The following is a 21,327-nucleotide window of genomic DNA, read 5'->3' as shown; positions in this document are numbered from 1 at the left end:
GGGCACCACCCATATTGGACATGGGCACCCTCCATAGGTTGAGGGGAGTTTGAGGGAGCACCTCATACCCTTAGATCCCTTTGGACCCCACCTGAGTGTCCAAAATGGCTGAGAATTTGATCAAAAATGCATTTTCAAAAGAGGTCGTGACAGCCAAACAGGCCCTAGTTAGGGGCTGGCCTATAAATAGGTGTACCTTATCTCATTTAGAGCTCTTGGTACTGTTGGAATCATGGAGAGAAGGAGAAGAAAGAAACGAGAACAAAAGAGAAAGAGAAGGAGAGAAAGGAAGAAGGAAGGAGAAGGTAGAGCTGGTCCCCCTCCAAACTCGAGCTCCAGCTGCCTCCTTACCAGTTCAGGTATATAAAAACCATGTTTTTACCTGCTGCCTTGCTGGTGTACTACTGCTCTCTTTGAATCTCTGGTGTTTTGATGGATTTTTGACCATTGGCAGCCCAGAACAGCTTGGGGCTGCCACGAACCATCTCAAATCCAACATGCAAACATGATGCATGAAGGATCTGAGCATTTTGATGATGTTTACATGGCTGTTCTTCACCTGAGACCAAAATCCAGCTGATGCCAGACTGCACTGCCTTGTTACACCAAGAACAGGTAGTCTGGGCTCAGATCTGTGTGCCCTGGCTGCATGCAACCTAGCCTTGAGTTGTAACAGCCTTGGATCACAATAATATTCATGAATCTAGCCTTGCATGCGGCCAAATCTATGGTCTGCAGCTGGGACTATGCTGAGTCACTATTCACTGGATTGTCTGGCAGCTCCTGGCAGCCAAGTGGTGGGCCTAGGTGAAAATCCATTGGATCCAGTGCAAAGTACACCCCTGGGGGTCCATAATGACCTAACATGCATGGGGAGAAGATCCATGCACTGCCCATGATAAAAAACCTTGGAATCTCAGCCTATTCCCGATTTTGCAATCTCTGGGCGATGCACTGGGCAATGTAGACATCACCCAGAGACATCGCACAGTGAATGAGATTTTGCTAGATTGCTGAATTGACTTGGGGATCTTCACCCATGGACCACAAAATAGTGTAAGGAGGTGGAAAATGACCAAAATGCCTTTCCCCACATCTGTCCACATGAATGAGTACCTTGGGTACCCAAGTGGGCCCCGCAGGACTTGGAAACCCTGTCTGGGATGGTCCTGTAGCACTGTCAAGTTGGGGACTATACTGTGAAGCTTAAATAACCTAGAAACATGTACCACTGTGATAAATGACCATTTTGCTCCCAGGCCACAAACTCTGGATGATGCACCGGGACATAGGCCTAAGGCCCAGTGCAAGGCCCAGAGATTTCCAAGTGATGTTCAAATGTGCACCGAGTCAACCCAGTGAGCCTAGATCAACCCTAGGACATCCAAAAACAATTTGAAATATTAAATGATATATTTCTGATTTATATCTAGGGTTTGATCCCGCGCTCGAGGCCTACAACCAGACTGCAGTCGGAACAGAAACTACAACTGAATTCTTAGAACCAGACCCAGGTGAGTGAAATATTATCGTGTATGTATGTGTAACAGTATTACTTTGCCAGGAATTTTCTTCAATTGTATTGCTTGTTATCTAATTAAATTCAATTTCCCAAGTATTACACATCGTGTGACTGTTGATAAATTTTGCTTGAATATGTCATGATGACTGTGAATGTCAGACTAGATGCTGTAGTTGGCTTGGAAATGAGGCCGGTGGTAGCCCGTAGTATGGGATACGGTTGACACTGCCCAACTCATACGATGCCGTATAGACATGAGGCTAGAGTTTCATCACCCATGCTATGCACCCTTGCCAACAGGGGTTAAGGTGTTGGATAACTGTGAGGACTACCGTAAAACCTTGGGCATTTACACCGGGAAGCCTCAGCACAGCTAGGATGCCCCAGGGAAAATATGCCGGGAAGCCTTGGGCTACAAGCTTGGAAGCATTGATAGGTGAATCATGGCTATATGCCACATAAAGTTTATCCTTGAATTACATGTCGGGAAGCACCGAAAGGTGAAATTATTATTGAGTTGGTTACCTCACAAGTTCAATCTAGAGGGCCGGTCGGGCTGACCTGGGTAGGGAGATGCTGGAGCCGGCTGGTTCTCTCCGACAACTCAATGGGTGTATCGCGGGAAAGGGTAACCAAGCCCACACCAGGGATACATGTATTGGGGATTGTAGTAGCACTGACTTGACTTAGTTGTATTCTTAGGTGGCTAATAAATAATCTGGACTTGCATATCATGTAGGATCATGTGGAATGTGGTTGCATATGCATGCATGATGATATGTTTTGCTCACGAGCTCGGTGGGGCTCACACTCTGTTATAAGAATTTGGGGATTTTTCTCCAATTTCCCTTTAGGGCATTGACAATGATGCTAAACAAATAACAATGCAAATAAATTACAACAAACTCATGAAATCTATGGAGAATAAAAATGCATTACCCGTCACAAAACTAATTGCCCAAAAACAGTGGGGAGATTTCGGTTTTGGCAAGGGTTTAACCAACCCTAGCCCTAATCGATGGGTGTAAACATGGTAAGACATGTTCATCAATAGATTTGAAGTTAAGGAAATAAGAAAATCAAGATTTCAACATCCTTCAAGCAATCAAACACAATGCCAAGGAAAAAGGGAAGAAAAAACCTAATTAAAAACCCTAGAAAAAGGCTAAGAACAAATTCAAGAAACCAAAGATGGGAAAGGATCTCATACCTTGAAGTAAGAAGCTAGAATTTGAGGGTGAAGAGGTCTAAAATCCATAAACCTAACGTCTAAATCTCGAGCGGACAAAGTGTGGGCTTCCCCTACTTTGTGCCTCCGCCTCTCCCAAACAAGCCAAAGTGAAAATGAAATGTGAGCGGACAAAGTGTGGGCTTCCCCTACTTTGTGCCTCCGCCTCTCCCAAACAAGCCAAAGTGAAAATGAAATGTGCGCGGTTGGTATTCTTATCAAAATTTTTCGAACGGACGCACGATTGGACTCACTATCATGATTCCGCCCGTGAATCCGTTGAGTATATAAACCTGACTTTTCATTTGTTGAACTGCACAGATGAACGAACGGAACCACGATCCAAGGATCCGTCCGTAGTTCCATTCGGTTCAGTCTTTTGGGCCAAAATGAACACCCTGAGAACGGACGAATGAACAGACTCACGTTCCACATCCGTCCATTAGGCCGTTTAGTCTAATTTTGTGACAGAGTCACGAATGGACTCAGAAGATTAGATCCATCTATGAATCCACCCGTGTTCTAAGGGGCCATTGGCCTATATTTTTGGCTCAGCCTCACTCTTAAGGCCCTAGTTTCTCTTGTGTGTTGGTACACACACTTTGTATAAAATTTTGTGCTTATTTCCCTTGAGGTTCCCTACCTTGCATTTATTTCCCTTATCTTTGTGCTAACAAGTGATGTATCTTAACTATATCAGGTGCTAAATCATGGTCAATACTCGCAACCGGAATCGTTCCCCTCCTAGGTATGATGCCAGTGATGTCTCTGAGGAAGGTTTGCCTACATTGCCTCCAGTGAACACTAATGCGGATGTTGCCGCACTCTTAGGGAACATTCTATGAGATATGCAAAGGGAACATCGGGAATCCCAAGATGAGCAGTGCACTTTCATGCAAAATGTGACTGCCCAGCTCCAGAATGTTGGTCGGGAAGGACCAAGAGTGCCACCTCCGGTGCACGAAGTCCCTAATCCCATAACTAATACCACTCCTATCATTCCTCCTGCTGAGCCAGCTACAAATGAAGTCCCTGCAGTGCAAGTATTTCAAAATCCACCTCCTCCTGCTCCAGCTGCCTTACTAGTCAGAAATGTGGCGCCAGAGTGGGTCGATGCCTCCAAACTTTCTGAGAAGTTCCAAAAGCATTGTCTTCCTACTTTTTACAAGTTGATCCATGATTCTATGTTCTCGGCTACCTGGATACGGGATCTAGAAAGGATCTTTGAGGTACTACCATGTAGTGACCTTGAGAAGATTCAATGTGCTACTTTCCAACTTCGAGGTGACGCTGACGCATGATGGCGTTCCTCAAAGGAACATTTTTGGGCCAAGTATCCAAATGCAACTTAGGCTCAATTTACAGAAGCCTTTCTCGACAATTACTTCCCAAGGAATTTTTGAGAGAAGAAGGAAATCGAATTTATGAGCCTTAGCCAAGGATCCAAGTCTGTCCTTGAATATCAACAGATCTTTGAGGAGTATTTCTACTTTGCTTTGACACACTTGAAGATTGAGGAAGTGAAAGCAAGAAGGTTTGAAAGGGGGCTTAGAGCCAACTTGAGTACTTCTGTGGTACTACATAAGTACCCTACTTATGCAGAAGTGGTTCAAGCCGCCAAATTGATAGAAGATCAACAGAGGGAGAATTATAGGGCCATACAAGCTAGTAAGATGCCAATGCCATCTCATGACTCTAGGGGACCTAATAAGTTCCAGAGGAGAGAGGCTTACACGAATGTAGCTCCAATTCAGTCCCGTAGACCTGATGTGGCCCAGGTGCCTAAATCCACATCTGCTCCTTATTATGGGCCCCAAACTCTTGTTTGTTACAATTGCAAAGAATCTGGTTATATGGTTAAGGATTGCCCACAACCTCGACGACCAGGTTCATGGCCAGCTGTGACTCCCAAGGCGCCCCTAGCCAAGACTGCTGTTCGCCCACTCATTTCTCCTCCAGCAAGCAAGACTCATGGGAGAGTATATTCTATCACTTATGAAGAAGCCCAGTCTGACCCTGGTGTCATCATAGGTATTGTACTCAACCACCTTAGTAAAATTCCTTATGTGGAGTTTATTATGTTTGGCTATTCGGTGTTTGTCAGGCATGATTTCTGTGTGCTCCTTACCTGCATATGTGTTATTTGACTCGGGAACGTCGCACTCCTTTATATCACCTTCGTTTGCTGAGAAATTATCAATTGAACTGGCCAGTATGGAACAAAAGCTGATAGTTTATACACCGACTGGAAGCAAGGTCGAGCTTGACCAAGCCTTCAACTCTTGCCCTGCTCGAGTAAGCGACCATGGACTTGAGGCCAGTTTGATAATTCTAGATATGAGGGACTTTGATATCATTCTGGGAATGGATTCGTCGTCCACACATGGAGCTAGCCTAATCTGCGCAGAGAGGAAGATACTCTTCAAGTCAGAGGAAGGCAATGAATTTGTGTTCAAGGGCAACAAAAGTAAAAAGCCTAGAAAGACAATCATTTTGGGTCTCCAAGTACAGAAGCTCTTAGCGCAAGGTTGTCAATGCTACTTAGCCTCCATGTTGGACACTGAAGCTAAGATTACACCTATGGAAGAGATAAGTGTAGTAAGAGATTTTCCTGATGTCTTTTCGTAAGACCTCACACGGTTACCACCGGACCGGGAGACAGAATTTATGATTGACTTGGTGCCCGGTGCTACCCCAGTGTCTAAGGCACCATACAGAATGGCCCCATCAGAATTGAAAGAACTTCAAGAGCAGCTTAATGATCTATTAAAGAAGGGCTTCATTAGGCTAAGTGTTTTCGCATGGGGTGCACCTGTTTTGTTTGTAAAGAAGGACAATAGTATGCGTATGTGCATTGACTACAGTGAACTCAACAAGCTTATGATCAAGAATCGGTACCCGCTGCATAGGATCGATGATCTATTCGACCAATTACAAGGCACAAGGGTATTTTCCAAAATTGATCTCCGCTTGGGGTATCATCAATTGAAGATCTGAGGTAGTGACATTAGCAAGACTGCGTTCAGATCGTGATATGGACACTACGAGTTTCTGGTTATGTCCTTTGGGCGGACCAATGCCCTGACAACTTTTATGGAATTAATGAACAGGGTGTTTCATGATGTATTGGATAAGTACATCATCTTGTTTTTTGATGACATCCTAGTCTACTCCAAGAGCAAAGAAGAGCATGCTGACCACCTTCGCTTTGTGCTACAACGCTTGAGAGAAAAGCAACTGTATGCTAAGTTCAGCAAGTGCGATTTCTGGTTATAGCAAGTGGCTTTCTTAGGTCATCTAGTTTCTGCTAAGGGTATTGAAGTTGACCCTGGTAAGGTACAGTCCGTAGTTGACTGGGAGACACCCAAGAGTGTTACAGATATTCACAGTTTCCTCGGTCTAGCTAGCTATTATAGGAGATTTATCGAGAATTTTTTAAAGATCTCTGCTCCTATGACTCGACTGTCTCGGAACGGAGTGAAGTTTAAGTGGTCAGATGACTACGAGAGGAACTTCCAGGATTTGAAGCAACGATTGATTTCGGCTCTGGTACTTACCATTCCAAATGGTACCGAAGGGATAGTAGTTTATTGTGATGCTCCAAAGATGGGCCTCAGCTGTGTTTTGATGCAGAATGAAAAAGTGGTAGCCCATGCTTCTTTTCAATTGAAGGATTATGAGAGGAATTACCCAACTCATGACTTAGAGTTGGCGGCTGTGGTCTTTGCCCTTAAGATCTGGAGACACTATCTGTGTCACACCCCCATCCCGATGTAGATATTTTGCCTTACATAGGGGGTGACTGGGACAACCCGTGTCATCCCAATACCTATCAGGATCACAGATACAGTGTCCCGAGCCACAGTCCACCCTGTCATCATATTTTGATAACAGAAAGGAACGTACCAAAATGGAAAAAATTGTTCCAATTACAGAGTTAGCGGAAGCAAAATTTAATCAAACATGTGAAATTATAGAGCATCGGTTCTCTAATGATAACACATAGTACAATTTCCATAAGTGTAATCGTTCAATCTCTCCTATAATTAAACATACAGTTTATACATGGTTGTAGATGAGTACAGAAATTAAATAGTAAATAATTACCACAAGGGTACCATCCTTGGGTGTACATCTGCATCCAAATCATAGCCACTGGCTCCACTTGATTTGCATCCAACAGTGATCATCAAGAGTAGTACCTCCTGCATATCAACTAAAAAGGGGTTGCACAATAGGGTTACCTACACCAGCTAGTGAGGGACCAAAGGGGAATGCACACACATACACACAAAGAGTTTCAAGCAGAATGATGCATGCTAATGTTAGATTCATTTTCCACCTAGCACATAGTTCTATCGGTCAAGTATATGCTACTGTGAAAACTCGGGAGACACTGAGGGTCACTTGACTTATCCTCCCAGTGAAACCTCAATTATCACAAGGGGATCTACGCCGATAGAAACCATCCGGTCACCCAGTGGCAGACCCCGATAGCCATCACTACCCCTGTCCTGATTTCTCCCACCTCCACAGACCACAGGTGCTCAGACTATCCAACACATAAACCCCTATTGGCAAGGGTCATAGCATAAGGGAATAAGCATCCTAGCCACAGATATACTGTATGCAAGTCTTATCGTCCCGAGAGGTATTCCGGGTGCATCAAATTTTCATTTCACCTAGTACCCAGGTACCAGCACGGCACGGCACGGCATATACAGATCAGGATGGCATATAATAGTTTTCATAATTAAATAAATTGGGGTTCTAGTACCGACACACCCGGCACCGTAGCCCGATATAATGGTGAGAATAATATCATATTCGTAACAGTTCACATTTGAAATAGATAATACAATGCGCACAATGCTTATATTTATATAATCGCATGCTATATATATATATATATACAAACCCAATAAAGTCACCCAAAACCCACTCACCAAACTCGGGTGTCACCTGGCGTGGTTGGCATGAATCTCACCGGTGCACTAGTGTTTGCAAGAAATAATAACCGCAAGTGTACGGATCAGTCGTAGCTACGGGTCGAACTCAGGGAGATGTATGCCACTCTATCTTACTCACTTAAAAGTAGTGCAAAGTGAACCAAATTAAAGTATTAAATTAAACTAATTAAACTAACGAAAATTAACGCATCCTAACTCACAAGCATCTAGTGAATTGAAGTGGTGTCCTAACACATAAGCATCTAACCTATCAAAACTAATGCGGATTTGAAGGAATAAATTGTAGCCACACATCACAACCACATAAAAAAACCAAAAGAAGAGATTAGAGAGGGAGAATGAGACTAAGAGATTAGAGATGTAAAACCCGATGGGGCTTGAACCAGATTGAAATTGCTTGCTTCTCACACTTGAAATGGCGCTACCAAATCTGAAATTAAAATCAAAATAATTAAATTAAAATCCTAACATAATGCATGATAACAATGGTGAATAAAAAATAAAATCCTAAAAGCATGATTGAATTAGGGAGGTAGAGAATGAGAATAAAATAAAAATAATAGAGAATTAAAATTCCTAATAGAATGGGGGGATTAATAGAGATGAGAATACTAATAAAATAAAATTAATAGAAGAAGAAAGAGGTAGAGAATAAGAAGAAGAAATTAGAAACTAGAAGAATTAAGAGGTTAAGAAGAAGAACATAAAAAAAAAAAAAAGAACTTGATACTCCCTTCTACCAAGGTTGAAAGTGCATGAATTAATTAGGCCTTGCATGAATGAAATTGAAGAAGCTTGAATACTTGATTAATCCTTGCATGGCTTCCTCTTATAAGTCTCTAACTTGTCTCACTAGAATTAGAAACCTAGACTAGAAAGCTTTAAAACTAAGCTAGAATTAAATTATTACAACCATATTGAAGACATAAAATTAAAGCATGAATCAAAAGCATTACAACCATGAAATTGAAATAATAAAATCAAACTAGAACTTAGAAAGCCAAAAACTAGAAGAAGAGAAGAAGGAATTTCATTAATGAATTGAACCACTTTACAAGAGAATGCTAAGGGGTATTTATAGGATGAAGGAGAGGAGAAGAGATAAGAGAAGGGAGGGAGGGAGGCTTCCAACGATTTTGGGGCTTCTCTCCCTCTAAAAATCGTGGAGAATGGAGAGAATCTTCCCTAAAAATTTGATTCTCTTCTCTCTTTCCCTTTACAATAAGGCTTGATCCCTAAGAAAAAAAATAAAAAATAGAAACTAAGAGAGATAAGAATCCTAGCTACATAAACCTTCTATTTTTCAAAAAATAACTTTCTAATTCTAAACTTGTGTTTCCTTTTCCTTGTAGGTGTCTTCTCCAAGTAATAAGATCAAGGCTTCTTTGACTTTTCAACCTTCTAAGGATAAGAGCATCTTTTTCAAAAGAAATCTATCCATAGTAAAATTCTAAAAGTGCCCCTGAAAAGTTGGAGGAGAGAGAGAGTAAGGGTGATGACTAGGCTTCCACTCAAAATAATTATTGCAATACCCATCATGTCCTCTAAAAATCGTGGAGCCTTGTGTGAGAGGAAAGAATTTAGGAGAGAGGGAAGAAAAAGAGAAAGAGATAAAATAGAAAAGAATAAATGAATAAAAAAAAAAGATATGGGAGAGTTAGGCACGTAGAAGAGAGTTAGGGATATGGGAGTTAGTTAGGGATTAGAGGTGGGAAGGTGAGGTGGCATAAGAGAAAAGGAAAGAATTTAGTGGAGGGAATAGGAAAGAAGAGAGAAACGTGAGAGAGATGGGTGTGTGTGAGATGAGAGACCGTGAGTGGGAATTGAGATGGAAGAGAGAAAAAAAATAGGGGAGAGGTGGTGAGAGCCGTGAGGGGGATGAAATTGTGAGAGATAGATTAGGAAAGAGGGAGAGAGAGAGAGAGAGAATCCGTGAGAGATGGAATGGTGAGAGAGTATCTTTTCTTTCTTTTTTTTTTCTCCTCTCCTATCTCTCCTACTATTTCTCCTTCTAAAAATCGTGGAGGGCATGTGGGCCTTCAAAAATCATGTAATCTTGTGGCAGTGTGGGTCCCCCATGTGGGTAACAGTTCTTCTCTCTCTTCAAGACTAAAAAATTGCCAAAACGGTCCTGTACTTGCAGTAGATCTCCACCAATGATTAGAAATACCTCCTTTGTCCTTGGTTGCTTTAGTGAGAATTATTCCCATTCTACCCTTGGTCACATGTGAACAGGTGTAGATCCCATGTGGCTTTTCTCTCTCCTCCAATAGTGAAGAATGCAAAAAGAGGGTAAATGCTTGAGAGGATCTCAACCCCTGATCATAATTGTCTTCCTTGATGCCAAATATAACTCTCCAAAAATTTAGACTGGCCCGGGCTTCCGTTTCGGCTCATTTCTGGCCCATTATTCTTTTACTGCCCAAAAATGATAATTGCTTGCATGATGGCCTAAACGAATGCGTACTTGGATTCCGTCACATCCATCTTGCTCAAAATTTAGCCTTGAACACAGCCATGCAAAAACATTGGGCAGCTTTACGTGTAAATTTGGAGATGTAGCCCCCGATAGTCCAAAATAGCAATAAATAGCCCGAATTCCTGAAAAGCATAAGAAAGCACTGAGTAACTCTGTCTAGTGTGGTAAAATGTATGTTTTATGCCCTAAGATTTCACACATAAATGTGCTCATCAACTAGCTATCCATGGAGTTGGGTAGCCTAAACATACAAAAGCAACCATTAAAGCATGTATAGAAGGGTCCCATGCTAGGCCCTCAAGGTTAAAATCAAGTTTCAACCAAGACAACACGAGCGGACTCACGGACGGTTGCAGCAGAGGTGAGTCCGCCCCTGACTCCGTCTAGGCCAAAAGGTTAAAACATAAGGAGCGGATCCACGGGCGGATGTGTTTCCTTAGTCTGCCCCTGCATCCGGTCGATCCCTGAGACACACCCGAGAGTGAACTAACCTCGGGCGGATGCAACAGACTTAAGTTCGTTCCTTCATCCGTTCAGGTCATTTCACATGAATTACCTTGGGCGGACTGACGGGCGGTACCATGATTGGTGGATCTGGTCGTGTTTCTGTCGGCAGTCTCTTCCAAGATTTCAAAGGGCTTCTTCTCCAACTTGAAGCTTGCAGTACACCCAACTCTCAGAGACATGGGAGGGGTGTCTAAGTCTCCCTAGGGTCACTAGAACCTAGGTTCACCTCTTGGATCCAAGATCCTACAAAGGTTTGGTCTCAATTTAGTCCAAGGGTTAGGTTTCATGGCTTAGGACTAAGGGTGTAGCAGCATTGGGTGCAAGGCAGCTTATGGGAGCTTAAATTAGGGTCTAACCATCACCATTTGAGCTCCAGCTAGGGATCAAGCTCCACCTTGAGTCCCAAATGGAACCCTAGGTTAGCTCAAGCTCAAGGAATTAATCAAAAAATGGAAATGAGAATGGAGGAGAGCCAAGTTTGAGGTCTTACCTTCAATGGAGGCAGCAAGGACAAGGCTAGGTGAGCCTCCTTGACCTCCTTCCTTCCAACCACCCTCTCCATCTCTTCTCCTTCACCTTCTTCTTCTCCCTTTATCCGGTCAGCAAGAGGAGGAGATGTGGGGCAGCAAGCCATCTTGGTATGGCTTCCATCCTCTTCCCTTCCCCTCTCATTCCTCTCCTACTTCTTCTTCTTCTTCTTCCATCCTCCTTCTCCTCCTTCTCTTGTCTCTTCTCCTCCACGGTTTGCTTGGGAGGGGGAAAGATAAGAGAATAAGGGATTCTCTTATCTTTTAAGGGTTAGAAGAGGCCTTAGGTAGTGTTTGGTTAGGTGTCCTTAGAACATAGTTAACCCTTAGGCTTTAAATGGGTTTTAGATTTAGGTCTTAGGACATGTTTGGTTCATGTCATAACCATTAGGTCCATTTAGTCAGTTAGGGTCTGTTTGGGGTGCACCCTAAGTCTATAGGACCTATTTTTCCACTAAGGCTTGTTTGGTTTAGGTCAAGGTATAAAACCCATTATTTACTTAAGTGAAGTCTTATGGGCCCACTTTCATGGTACAACTAATTGATGGTAAGGGTAAGGGTCCATATGGTCCAAAGGTCCAATTAGGGTGTCCGGGACACGAGGGTTTGGATCCCATAGAAAATTAAACCAAAAGGGTACGTAACAGCATGGACGGATCGTTGAGCGGATTCAGTTCGAGTGAGTTTGTTCGTGACTCCATTGCTGCTGTTAGGGCCCAAACTTCAAGAAAAATTGTGGGGCTTTGACCCACACTTCCAGGACTTCAAGGGGATAGTTATAATAATATTTTAAGTTCAAGATCATTAATGTTGACCATTGCCACCTAGGCATTACCCTGTGGTGAAGGTCTAAATTATCCCAGGGTATAAGGGTATATTTCAGGTGCGGGTGTAACATCCCCCTAACCTTATAAAAAATTTCATCCCCAAAATTTGAGGCAACCAGGGTCTCAAGAGTGAGGACTGTTGAATAACAACACCTCTAATTACCCACTACTTGGACTAAGTCAAAGGTCGGGTCTGGATGAGGCAGTACCTAATTGACGCAATAGGTCAGGTTCTGTAATTCTCTTTCCTCATAGGGTCTCATTACCATAGAAGGTGTGGTTCACAATAACCCTAGGCTCTATTGGGTTACGGGTTGGTGGTTACGACATTCCAGTGAGTAACATAAGGCTTTACACACTAAACTAACCCATAAGGAACAGAAAGTTCCTTAGGTCTTCCAGATCAGATGATACCACTCTCACCTACACTACTTTGGTCATTCTTGGGTTACAGCCCCAACATAGGGTTCACATTCTGAATGCTATCACTTCAGGTCATCTCATTACCTAATCCAACTTTAGAATGATTTGGAATATTGATGGAATCTCCTATTGTTCACTCCCAATGCGAAAGGAACGCATTTGGTGACCCATTACTCCATTCATATCTGTCGTTGGAGAAGGTCTTATTACATCCTTTGGTTTCCAGCTTTCACAATCTTATAAACCTACTACTCAATCATTCTATAGGAAAAAGTCTACATCAGTCCTCTTTCGAGAACCACACAACCTTCTAATAGTTTTGGTCTAAGTCATTTTCTCAAGTAGGTTCCATAATTACCCTACCCGGTCACTATTAAATTTATTTTCTATTAACCTACGATCTGATTGACCAAGGCCGGGATTCAAACTAACCAACATAGTAGGGTCAAGGTGTTACGTTTGTGGTACTAGAGAAACTAGTCTAACCACACCAGTCTAAGGTTCTAAGGGATATATATATTTTTTATTTTTCACACCAACACGTAGGCATAAATTCAATAATTACATTCATATCCCTATGACATATCTGTCTTCTAAGTCAATCCATAAGAACAAGAAGTTCTCAGGTACGGTATACTAGGTCTTTTTGGAAGTCAAATCATGATGTAGGATTCCCTCTATGAGTTTAAACAAGGTTTGGATGAACCAAGTAAAGTTCAAATAGAGTCGTCACTAGCTTGAGGTGTCATGAGTGACCTCCAAGTACGCATGATCCCAATTGATCACTCAAGCCTAGTTATTCTAAACTAGCCTAGTGTTTCCTTTTTTCTGGTTTAGCTACGGGTTTGGATCCTATGTACCCTTATAAGGGTTTCTATACCACATAGGTTTGGTTCTATTAATCACTCCCGGTTTGCTCACTAACGGGACCTAAGGATTTTTTTATCCTCAGAGGTAACTCTCCTTCTTGCACATAGGAGGGCACTGATGCCTGCCATTTCTTATTGGCTAGCCCGGCTGATGTAGGCCTAAGAATGTAGACACCATATTTCACATTCAAAGCAAGCAATAATTATGCATGGGCCAAACAACATGGGTGTCCAATCTAGGGTATGGGCACAAAATCATCACACATGGGTGTGGCCAAAAGATCTCAAAAATCTGGGCTCAAAATCTTAAAAGAAATCGGGAGGACTCACGAGCGGAATCAGTACTTTGGGTCCGTTCGTGGCTCCTCCGTAAGATAGGTAGAGCGGACTAACGGGCGGATGCGGAACGTGAATCCGTTCGTTCGTCCGTTCTCAAAAGGTTCAATAGCCGAGAGAATTTGAATCGAACGGATCTACGAAAGGACTCATGGATGTGGATCAGTTCGTTGATCCGCACAGTTTTAAAAGTGAAGTTTTACGATTTTAGGCCGAGCGGATTAACGGGCAGAATCACGATAAGTGGATCCGTTCGTTCGTCCATTCGCAGAGTTTTAACAAAACAGAGCCGCGAGTTTTAAAACTCACTTTTGGCTCCAAAGAGGGGGAAACATAACTGTAAGAGGAGAGGCTCTGCCAGGGTTTTCGTTCAAGCTTCCTAGCCTTTCCTTGGGTAGTTCTCTTGCAAATCTCAAGCCCTAGGGTTCATCTCTCACTAGTCTAAGGTATGATTTCTCTTCTCATTTCTCCTTCCTTTCTTCTCTCCATTTGTGAGGTTGTTGCTTATGTCTCTTCATATTCCTTTCCTTTTCTTCTTGGATTTGATATAGATAACCCTAGTTTGTGATTGGGTTTGATTTTGCTTACATTTTCATGGCTACATACACCAAGAACATGCCCAAAATTGATTTGAGGCTAGGTTTTTTTTGGGTTTGAATCAAGCCCTATTGATCGATGGCACTGTATGGGTGGCTTTTTGTGTGACTATTGCATCTAGTATAAATTTTTAAAATTCCTTACAAGTACTTTAAAGGTTGTTTACCATGTGTAGTTGAATTTCTTGGATTATTTCTAAGTTTAGATTTGGGTATATCCTCAAACCTTCAATATTTGGGAAAACTCTTCAAGTTCATGTTTGATCCTTTATATGCATCTTAAACTCATAGATGTTATCCCCCTTTTTCCTCGAATAATTCATTCTTGTCTCTTGTTGGGGTGTTTCATTTAACCACTTGCTTGTTTGGCATTGATTGGGATATACAATAGTAGTCAAAAGCAAATATCATTCACATTGGTCTCAATCTTTCACATCCACACACTAGGGATCTCACATAGACTTCATGTGTGAATTGATCTTGTTTCTTTTTCTTTAGTCCAAACACATCTCCGATGATATCCATGTCTTATTTTCTCATTGATCACTCTTTTTATCTAACAATTTCCACATCATTTAGGCATTTTACTTCTCTGATTTTATTTGCCAATCATATCTCATTTATCCCAATTTGGCTCACATTCGCTATTTTCTTTGGTGATGTCTTGTATGTAGGTAACTACCCATGGCTCCCAAAAGGAAAAGGGACCTTGCCATTGTGCCTTCCATCCCCACTACCTACAATGTGTATCGATTCACTTCAAAAAAGACTGAGGGGATTTTTCGAGAGCACCTTTTTAACAGGAAAATCTTAGTAGAGAGATGTGCCACTGGAGGAACTTCTGGCATACAAGGTGGGTGCCAGATTTGAGAGGTTGAAGTGGAGCAACAGGTTGATTCAGCCAGAGCTCTATTACCCTACCTTGGTCAGGGAATTTTACTCTAACCTGGTACTGGTTAAAGGGGATAATGATGAGGTCAAGCTGACTTCCTATGTAAAGGGAGTTGTCATTGGCTTTACTATAGTGGAGTTGGGGGTTCTCCTCAATGTGTCTTCAGAGGGTAAGAGGGTTTACTATCCTCCAGGCAGTCATCCTGACTAGTGCCTGCATCTAGAGGAGAGTAAAAAATTATTCAAGGTTCTAACAAATGATAAGTATGAGGAGAATGAAGACCTTTTCAAGTTTCCTCCATCTCAGCAGGTTCTCATTTTCATTGCCAAGACCAATCTGGCCCCTTCTAAGGCTCACAGCATATTGCCTCCTTTGATGTCTGCAGTTCTAGCTCATTCTCTGTATACTGGCCAACCTATTTGCCTGCCTCATGTGGTTATCCAGCACATGGCTTGAGCAGTAATGAATCCTGCCTACAACAACACTTTACCCTATGGTCGACTGCTCACTAGGATCTTCTTATTCTTTGGGGTCGACCTTGACTGTGAACCCAAGGAATCAAGCACTGAGGGGCCCATTGAATTTATTGCCTTGCAGAAGATGGGACTATATTATGATTATAACAGTGCCAGGGAGTAGGTCAAGTATGGAGATGGCAGAGGGGTCAGAGATGATGAGGATGACAGTGATGATGACCTCGAGTTCATGGGTTCTGGACCATCTGCAGCAAGAACTTCAGGTGCACCAGGGGGTGGAGGTGACATCTTGATGGCTATCAGGCGACTGAACCTGAGGGTGGTAGATGGCTTTGATGAAGTCAAGAAGCAACTCTCCAACTAAGCTCGACGCCTTGAGGGCATAGAGCAAGGAGTGGATGGCATTAATGCTTTCCTGGGTCACGGTGGTGGCGACGGTGCAGATGACTAGCCCAGCTTTCTCTCCAGTAAATTTGAAGTTATTTTGATCAGTTCTTGTTTAGTTTTCTTGTCTTTGGTGGATAGTTGTGGAACTATTTTCTTTTGCTTTTCCTTTAGTTTTCTTGCACGTTCTCTTTTCTTTTCTTTTGATTAGTAGTTTGGGAACTTTTGAAAACTTTTAATTGTGGTGGACTTGTATATTTTAACCTTGGACAGACAAAATCAGATGTTTTGAGTTGGAACAGGTGGAATTTGATATTTTAGGTTGGAAAGGGCACAATCATGCCCAAGCAGGAATTTGGAACAATTATGGTTTGAATCTGTATATTTTGGGTTGGACAGGATGGAATCATATGCTTTGTTTGAGATGGATGAATCATGGACGTTAAAATAAAGAGGATATTACTGCCTTCAGGAAGGATTTGGAACATTTGGAAGTTGTAATTAGTTTTATATATATATCTTTATGTTTACTTAATTCTCTCTTGCTTGAATCATGGTTAACAATTGTGGTTGGTTATATTTGATTCATTATTGTCTACTATGGACCATTATGTACATATTTGCCCAACACTTACCTACCTAAGAATCAACCAAGCAATTACACAGTTGTAACTTAACAACCTCTGTTTCAGGTCCTAAGTTTCATGTTGCTTATTATTTTCTAAGTTCTTGTTTCATCACAATCAGTTTTCTTCCTAAGTCCGCATAAAATCATTTATGCTCTTGAGATTTTTAATTTAAAACGTAATTTGTGGAGAGTAAATTAAGAGGTTATGTCAGGACTATGGTCGATATAGAGCATCATTGCTCTGATACCACTCTGTTATGCCCCCATCCCGACATAGATATTTAGGGGGTGACTGGGACAACCCGTGTCATCCCAATATCTACCAGGATCACAGATACAGTGTCCCGAGCCACAGTCCACCCTGTCATCATATTTTGATAACAGAAAGGAACGTACCAAAATGGAATAAATCATTCCAATTACAGAGTTAGCGGAAGCAAAATTTAATAAAACATGTGAAATTATAGAGCAACAGTTCTCTAATGATAACACATAGTCCGATTTTCATATATATAACCATTCAATCTCTCCTATAATTAAACATACAGTTTATACATGATTGTGGATGAGTACATAAATTAAATAGTACATAATTGCCACAAGGGCACCATCCTTGGGTGTACATCTACATCCAAATCATAGCCACTGGTTCCACTTGATTCGCATCCAATGGTGCTCATCAAGAGCAGTATGTCACGCCCCATCCCGATGTAATATATATACTGCCACATAGGGGATGACTGGGACAACCCGTGTCATCCCACTACCAACCAGGATCACAAATATAGTGTCCCGAGCCACAATCCACCCTGTCATCACTTCTTGCTAACAGAAGGGAACGTACCAATATGGAATAAGTCATCCCAGATACAGAGTTAGCGAAAGCGAAATTAAATTAAATTATGTGAAATTATAGAGCATCGGTTCTCTAATGATAACATATAGTACACTGTTCATAAATGTAACCAATTAATCTCTCCTATAATTAAACACATAGTTTATATATGACTGCGGAATGAAGATAGAAAATTAAATGATAAATAATTACCACAAGGGCACCAATCTTGGGTGTACATCTACATCCAAGTCACAGTCACTGGCTCCATTTGATTCACATCCAACGGTGCTCATCTAAGTAGTACCTTCTACATAACAACTAAACAGGGGTTGCGCAATGGGGTTAGCTACACTAGCTAGTGAGGGAGCAAATGGGAATGCACATACACCATATAATCAATATCAATCAGAATGATGCATACTAATGTTAGATTCATTTTCCACCTAGCACACAATTCTATCGGTCAAGTATATGCTACTGTGATAACTCGGGAGACACTGAGGGTCACTTATCCTATCGCCCCAGTGAAACCTTAATTATCACAAGGGGACCTACGCCGGTAGAAGCCATCATGACCACCCAGTGACAGACCCTGATAGCCATCACTACCCCTGTCCTGGCCTCTCCCACCTCCACAGACCACAGGTGCTCAGACTATCCAACACATAAACCCCTATTGGCAAGGGTTGTAGCATAAGGGAACAAGCATCTTAGCCGCAAATATACTATATGCAAGTCCTATCATCCCGAGAGGTATTCCGGGTGCATCAACGTCCCATTTCATCTAGTACCTGGGTACTAGCATGGCATGGCACATACAGATCAGGATGACATATAGCAGTTTTCATAATTTAAATAAATTGGGGTTTCGGTATCAGCACACCCGGCACCGTAGCCCGATACAATAGTGAGCATACAATCACATTTATAACATATCACATTTGGATAATAATGCAATGCGCACAATGTTTATAATTATATAATAGCATGCTTAAGATTTCATATTAAATATATATTCAAGCCCAATAAATCACCCAGAACCCACTCACCTAATACGGGCGTCGCCGTGTGTGGTTGACAAGAATCTCACCTCGGCTCCCCGCTACCCATCGAGTTGGGAAGCCTAGGAATACAAAAACAATCACTAAAGTATGCATAGAAGGGTCTCATGCTAGGCCCTCAAGGTTAAAATCAGATTTCAGCCAAGACAGCACTAGCGGACTCACGGACGGTCGCAACAGAGGTGAATCCGTCCCTGACTCCATTCAGGCTAAAAAGTAAAACAGAGCAAGCGGACCCACTAGCAGAACATTTCACTTGAATCCGGTCGTGCATCCATTCGACACCTGAGACACACCTAAAAGGCAGCGGATCTACGGGCAGATGTGCTTCTTGGGTCCATCCCTGCATCCGTTCAATCCCTGAGACATACTCGAGAGCAACTGGCCTCGGGCAAATGTAACAGACTTGAGTCCATTCCTTCATCCGAGCAGTCCAACACACAGGGGTTATAAAGGGCGGACTGACGGACGGTACCACGATTGGTGGATTCGGTTGTTCATCTGTCGACAGTCTCTTCCCAGATTTCAAAGGACTTTTGCTCCAGCTTAAAGCTTGGAATGCCCCAAACTCTCAGGGACATGGGAGAGGTGTCTAAGCCTTCCTAGGGTCACTAGGTCCTAGGCTCTCCTCAAGGATCCAAGATCCCACATGGTTTGGTCTCAATTTAGTCCAAGGGTTGGGTTTCATGTCTTAGGACCAAGGGTTCACCAACAATGTCTGCAATGCAGCACATAGAGGTCTAGATTGACTCTATTAGAGCTCCCAATTAGGCCAAGCATCACCTTGAGTCCCAAATGGAACCCTAGGTTAGCTTAAGATAAAGAACTTCTACCAAAATACAAAATGGAAATGGAGAGAGAGAGATTCCAAGCTTGGAGTCTTACCTTGGTGAGATTCTCCTTCCAACCATCCTCTCCATCTCTTCCCCTCCTCTTTCTCTTCTCCCTTGGGTCCTGTCAGCTTGGGGAGGAGATGTTGGGTAGCCAGCCATCTTGGCATGGCTTCCATCTTCTTCCCTTCCCCTCCTATTCCTCTCCTACTTCTACTTCTTCTTCTTCTTTCCTTCTTCTACTTCTTCTTGGGAGGGGGAGAGATGAGAGAATAAGGATTCTCTTACCCTTTTAAGGGTCAAATGGGCCTTAGGCCATATTTGGTTTAGGTACCCCCAAACACTTAGTGGCCCTTAGGTCTTTAAATGAGTTTTAGTTAGGTCTTAGGACTTGTTTGGCTTTAGTTATAATCATTAGGTCCATTAGGTCCATTAGGTCATGTTTGGGGTGCACCTTAAGTCCATAGGACTTAATTGTCCAAAAAGGTCTGTTTGGTTTAGGTTAGGGTATATAAAACCCATTATTCATATAAATTAGGCCTTGTGGGCCCATTTCCATGGTTCAACTAACCATCTAATGGTAAGGGTAGGGGTCAACATGGTTCAAGGGTCCAATTAGGGTGTTCGGGACACGGGTATGTGGGTCCCACGGGAAAAGGAACCAAAAAGGTAGATGACAGTATGGGGGGATCCTCGAGCGGATTCAGTGCGAGTGAGTCTGTTCGTGATTTCGATGTCAAGGCCCAAAATTCAAGGAAAGTTGTGGGGCTTTGGCCCACACTTCCAGGTCTTCGAGGGGATAGTTTTAGTAATATTTTAAGTCTAAGGTTATAGATGTTGGCCACTGCCACTGCCACGCCCGATCCCGATGTAATATATATACCACCACATAGGGGTGATTGGGACAACCCGTGTCATCCCACTACCTACCAAGATCACAGATACAGCGTTCCGAGCCACAGTCCACCCTGTCATCACATCTTGATAACAGAAGGGAACGTACCAATATGGAATATGTCATCCCAAATACAGAGTTAGCAAAAGCAAAATTAAATTAAATCATGTGAAATTATAGAGCATCGGTTCTTTAATGATAACACATAGTACACTGTTCATAAATTTAACCAATCAATCTCTCCTATAATTAAACACATAGTTTATATATGAATGTGGAATGAAGATAAAAAAGTAAATGATAAATAATTGCCACAAGGCACCAATCTTGGGTGTACATCTACATCCAAGTCACAGTCATCGGCTCCACTTGATTCGCATCCAACGGTGCTCATCTAAGTTGTACCTCTTGCATAACAACTAAAAAGGGGTTGGGCAACGGGGTTAGCTATACTAGCTAGTGAGGGGGCAAAGGGGAATGCACATATACCATACAATCAATATCAATCAGAATGATGCATGCTAATGTTAGATTCATTTTTCACCTAGCACATAATTTTGTCGGTTAATTATGTGCTATTGTGATAACACAGGAGACACTGAGGGTCACTTATCCTATCGCCCTAGTGAAACCTCAATTATCACGAGGGGACTTACGCCGATGGAAGCCATCATGACCACCCAGTGGCAGACCCTGATAGCCATCACTACACCTGTCCTGGCCTCTCCTACCTCCACAGACCACAGGTGCTCAGACTATCCAACACATAAACCCCTATTGGCAAGGGTTGTAGCATAAGGGAATAAGCATCCTAGTCACAGATATACTATATGCAGGTCCTATCATCCCGAGAGGTATTTCGGGTGCATCAACGTCCCATTCCATCTAGTACCCGGGTACCAGCACGGCACGGCACATACAGATCAGGATGACATATAGAAGTTTTCATAATTTAAATAAATTGGGGTTTCGGTACCGGTACACCTGGCACTGTAGCCCGATACAATGGTGAGCATACTATCACATTCATAACAGTTCG

General features: G+C 42.4%; 1 protein-coding gene across 1 annotated transcript; it reads left to right on the top strand.

The window, feature by feature from the left end:
* Positions 1-4,174: 4,174 nt before the first annotated feature.
* On the top strand, positions 4,175-16,016 carry LOC122665438. Its single transcript, XM_043861588.1, has 4 exons — positions 4,175-4,781; positions 4,855-5,345; positions 6,027-6,470; positions 15,816-16,016. Exons 1-4 carry the CDS (start codon positions 4,175-4,177, stop codon positions 16,014-16,016), a joined length of 1,743 nt encoding a protein of 580 aa, XP_043717523.1.
* Positions 16,017-21,327: the final 5,311 nt, after the last annotated feature.

The sequence above is a fragment of the Telopea speciosissima genome, chromosome 6 (assembly GCF_018873765.1).
Source record: "Telopea speciosissima isolate NSW1024214 ecotype Mountain lineage chromosome 6, Tspe_v1, whole genome shotgun sequence".
In the NCBI taxonomy this organism is placed as follows: Eukaryota; Viridiplantae; Streptophyta; class Magnoliopsida; order Proteales; family Proteaceae; genus Telopea; species Telopea speciosissima.
Note: the sequence above shows the minus strand (reverse complement) of the source record. Positions and strands in the feature narration are given on the sequence as shown.

Coding starts and splice junctions, on each gene's coding strand:
- LOC122665438 (XM_043861588.1), top strand. CDS start 4,175: ATGAGCCTTAGCCAAGGATCCAAGTCTGTCCTTGAATATCAACAGATC. Junction 4,782..4,854: donor TGACCCTGGTGTCATCATAG/GTATTGTACTCA, acceptor GGTGTTTGTCAG/GCATGATTTCTGTGTGCTCC. Junction 5,346..6,026: donor CACCTATGGAAGAGATAAGT/GTAGTAAGAGAT, acceptor TTCTGGTTATAG/CAAGTGGCTTTCTTAGGTCA.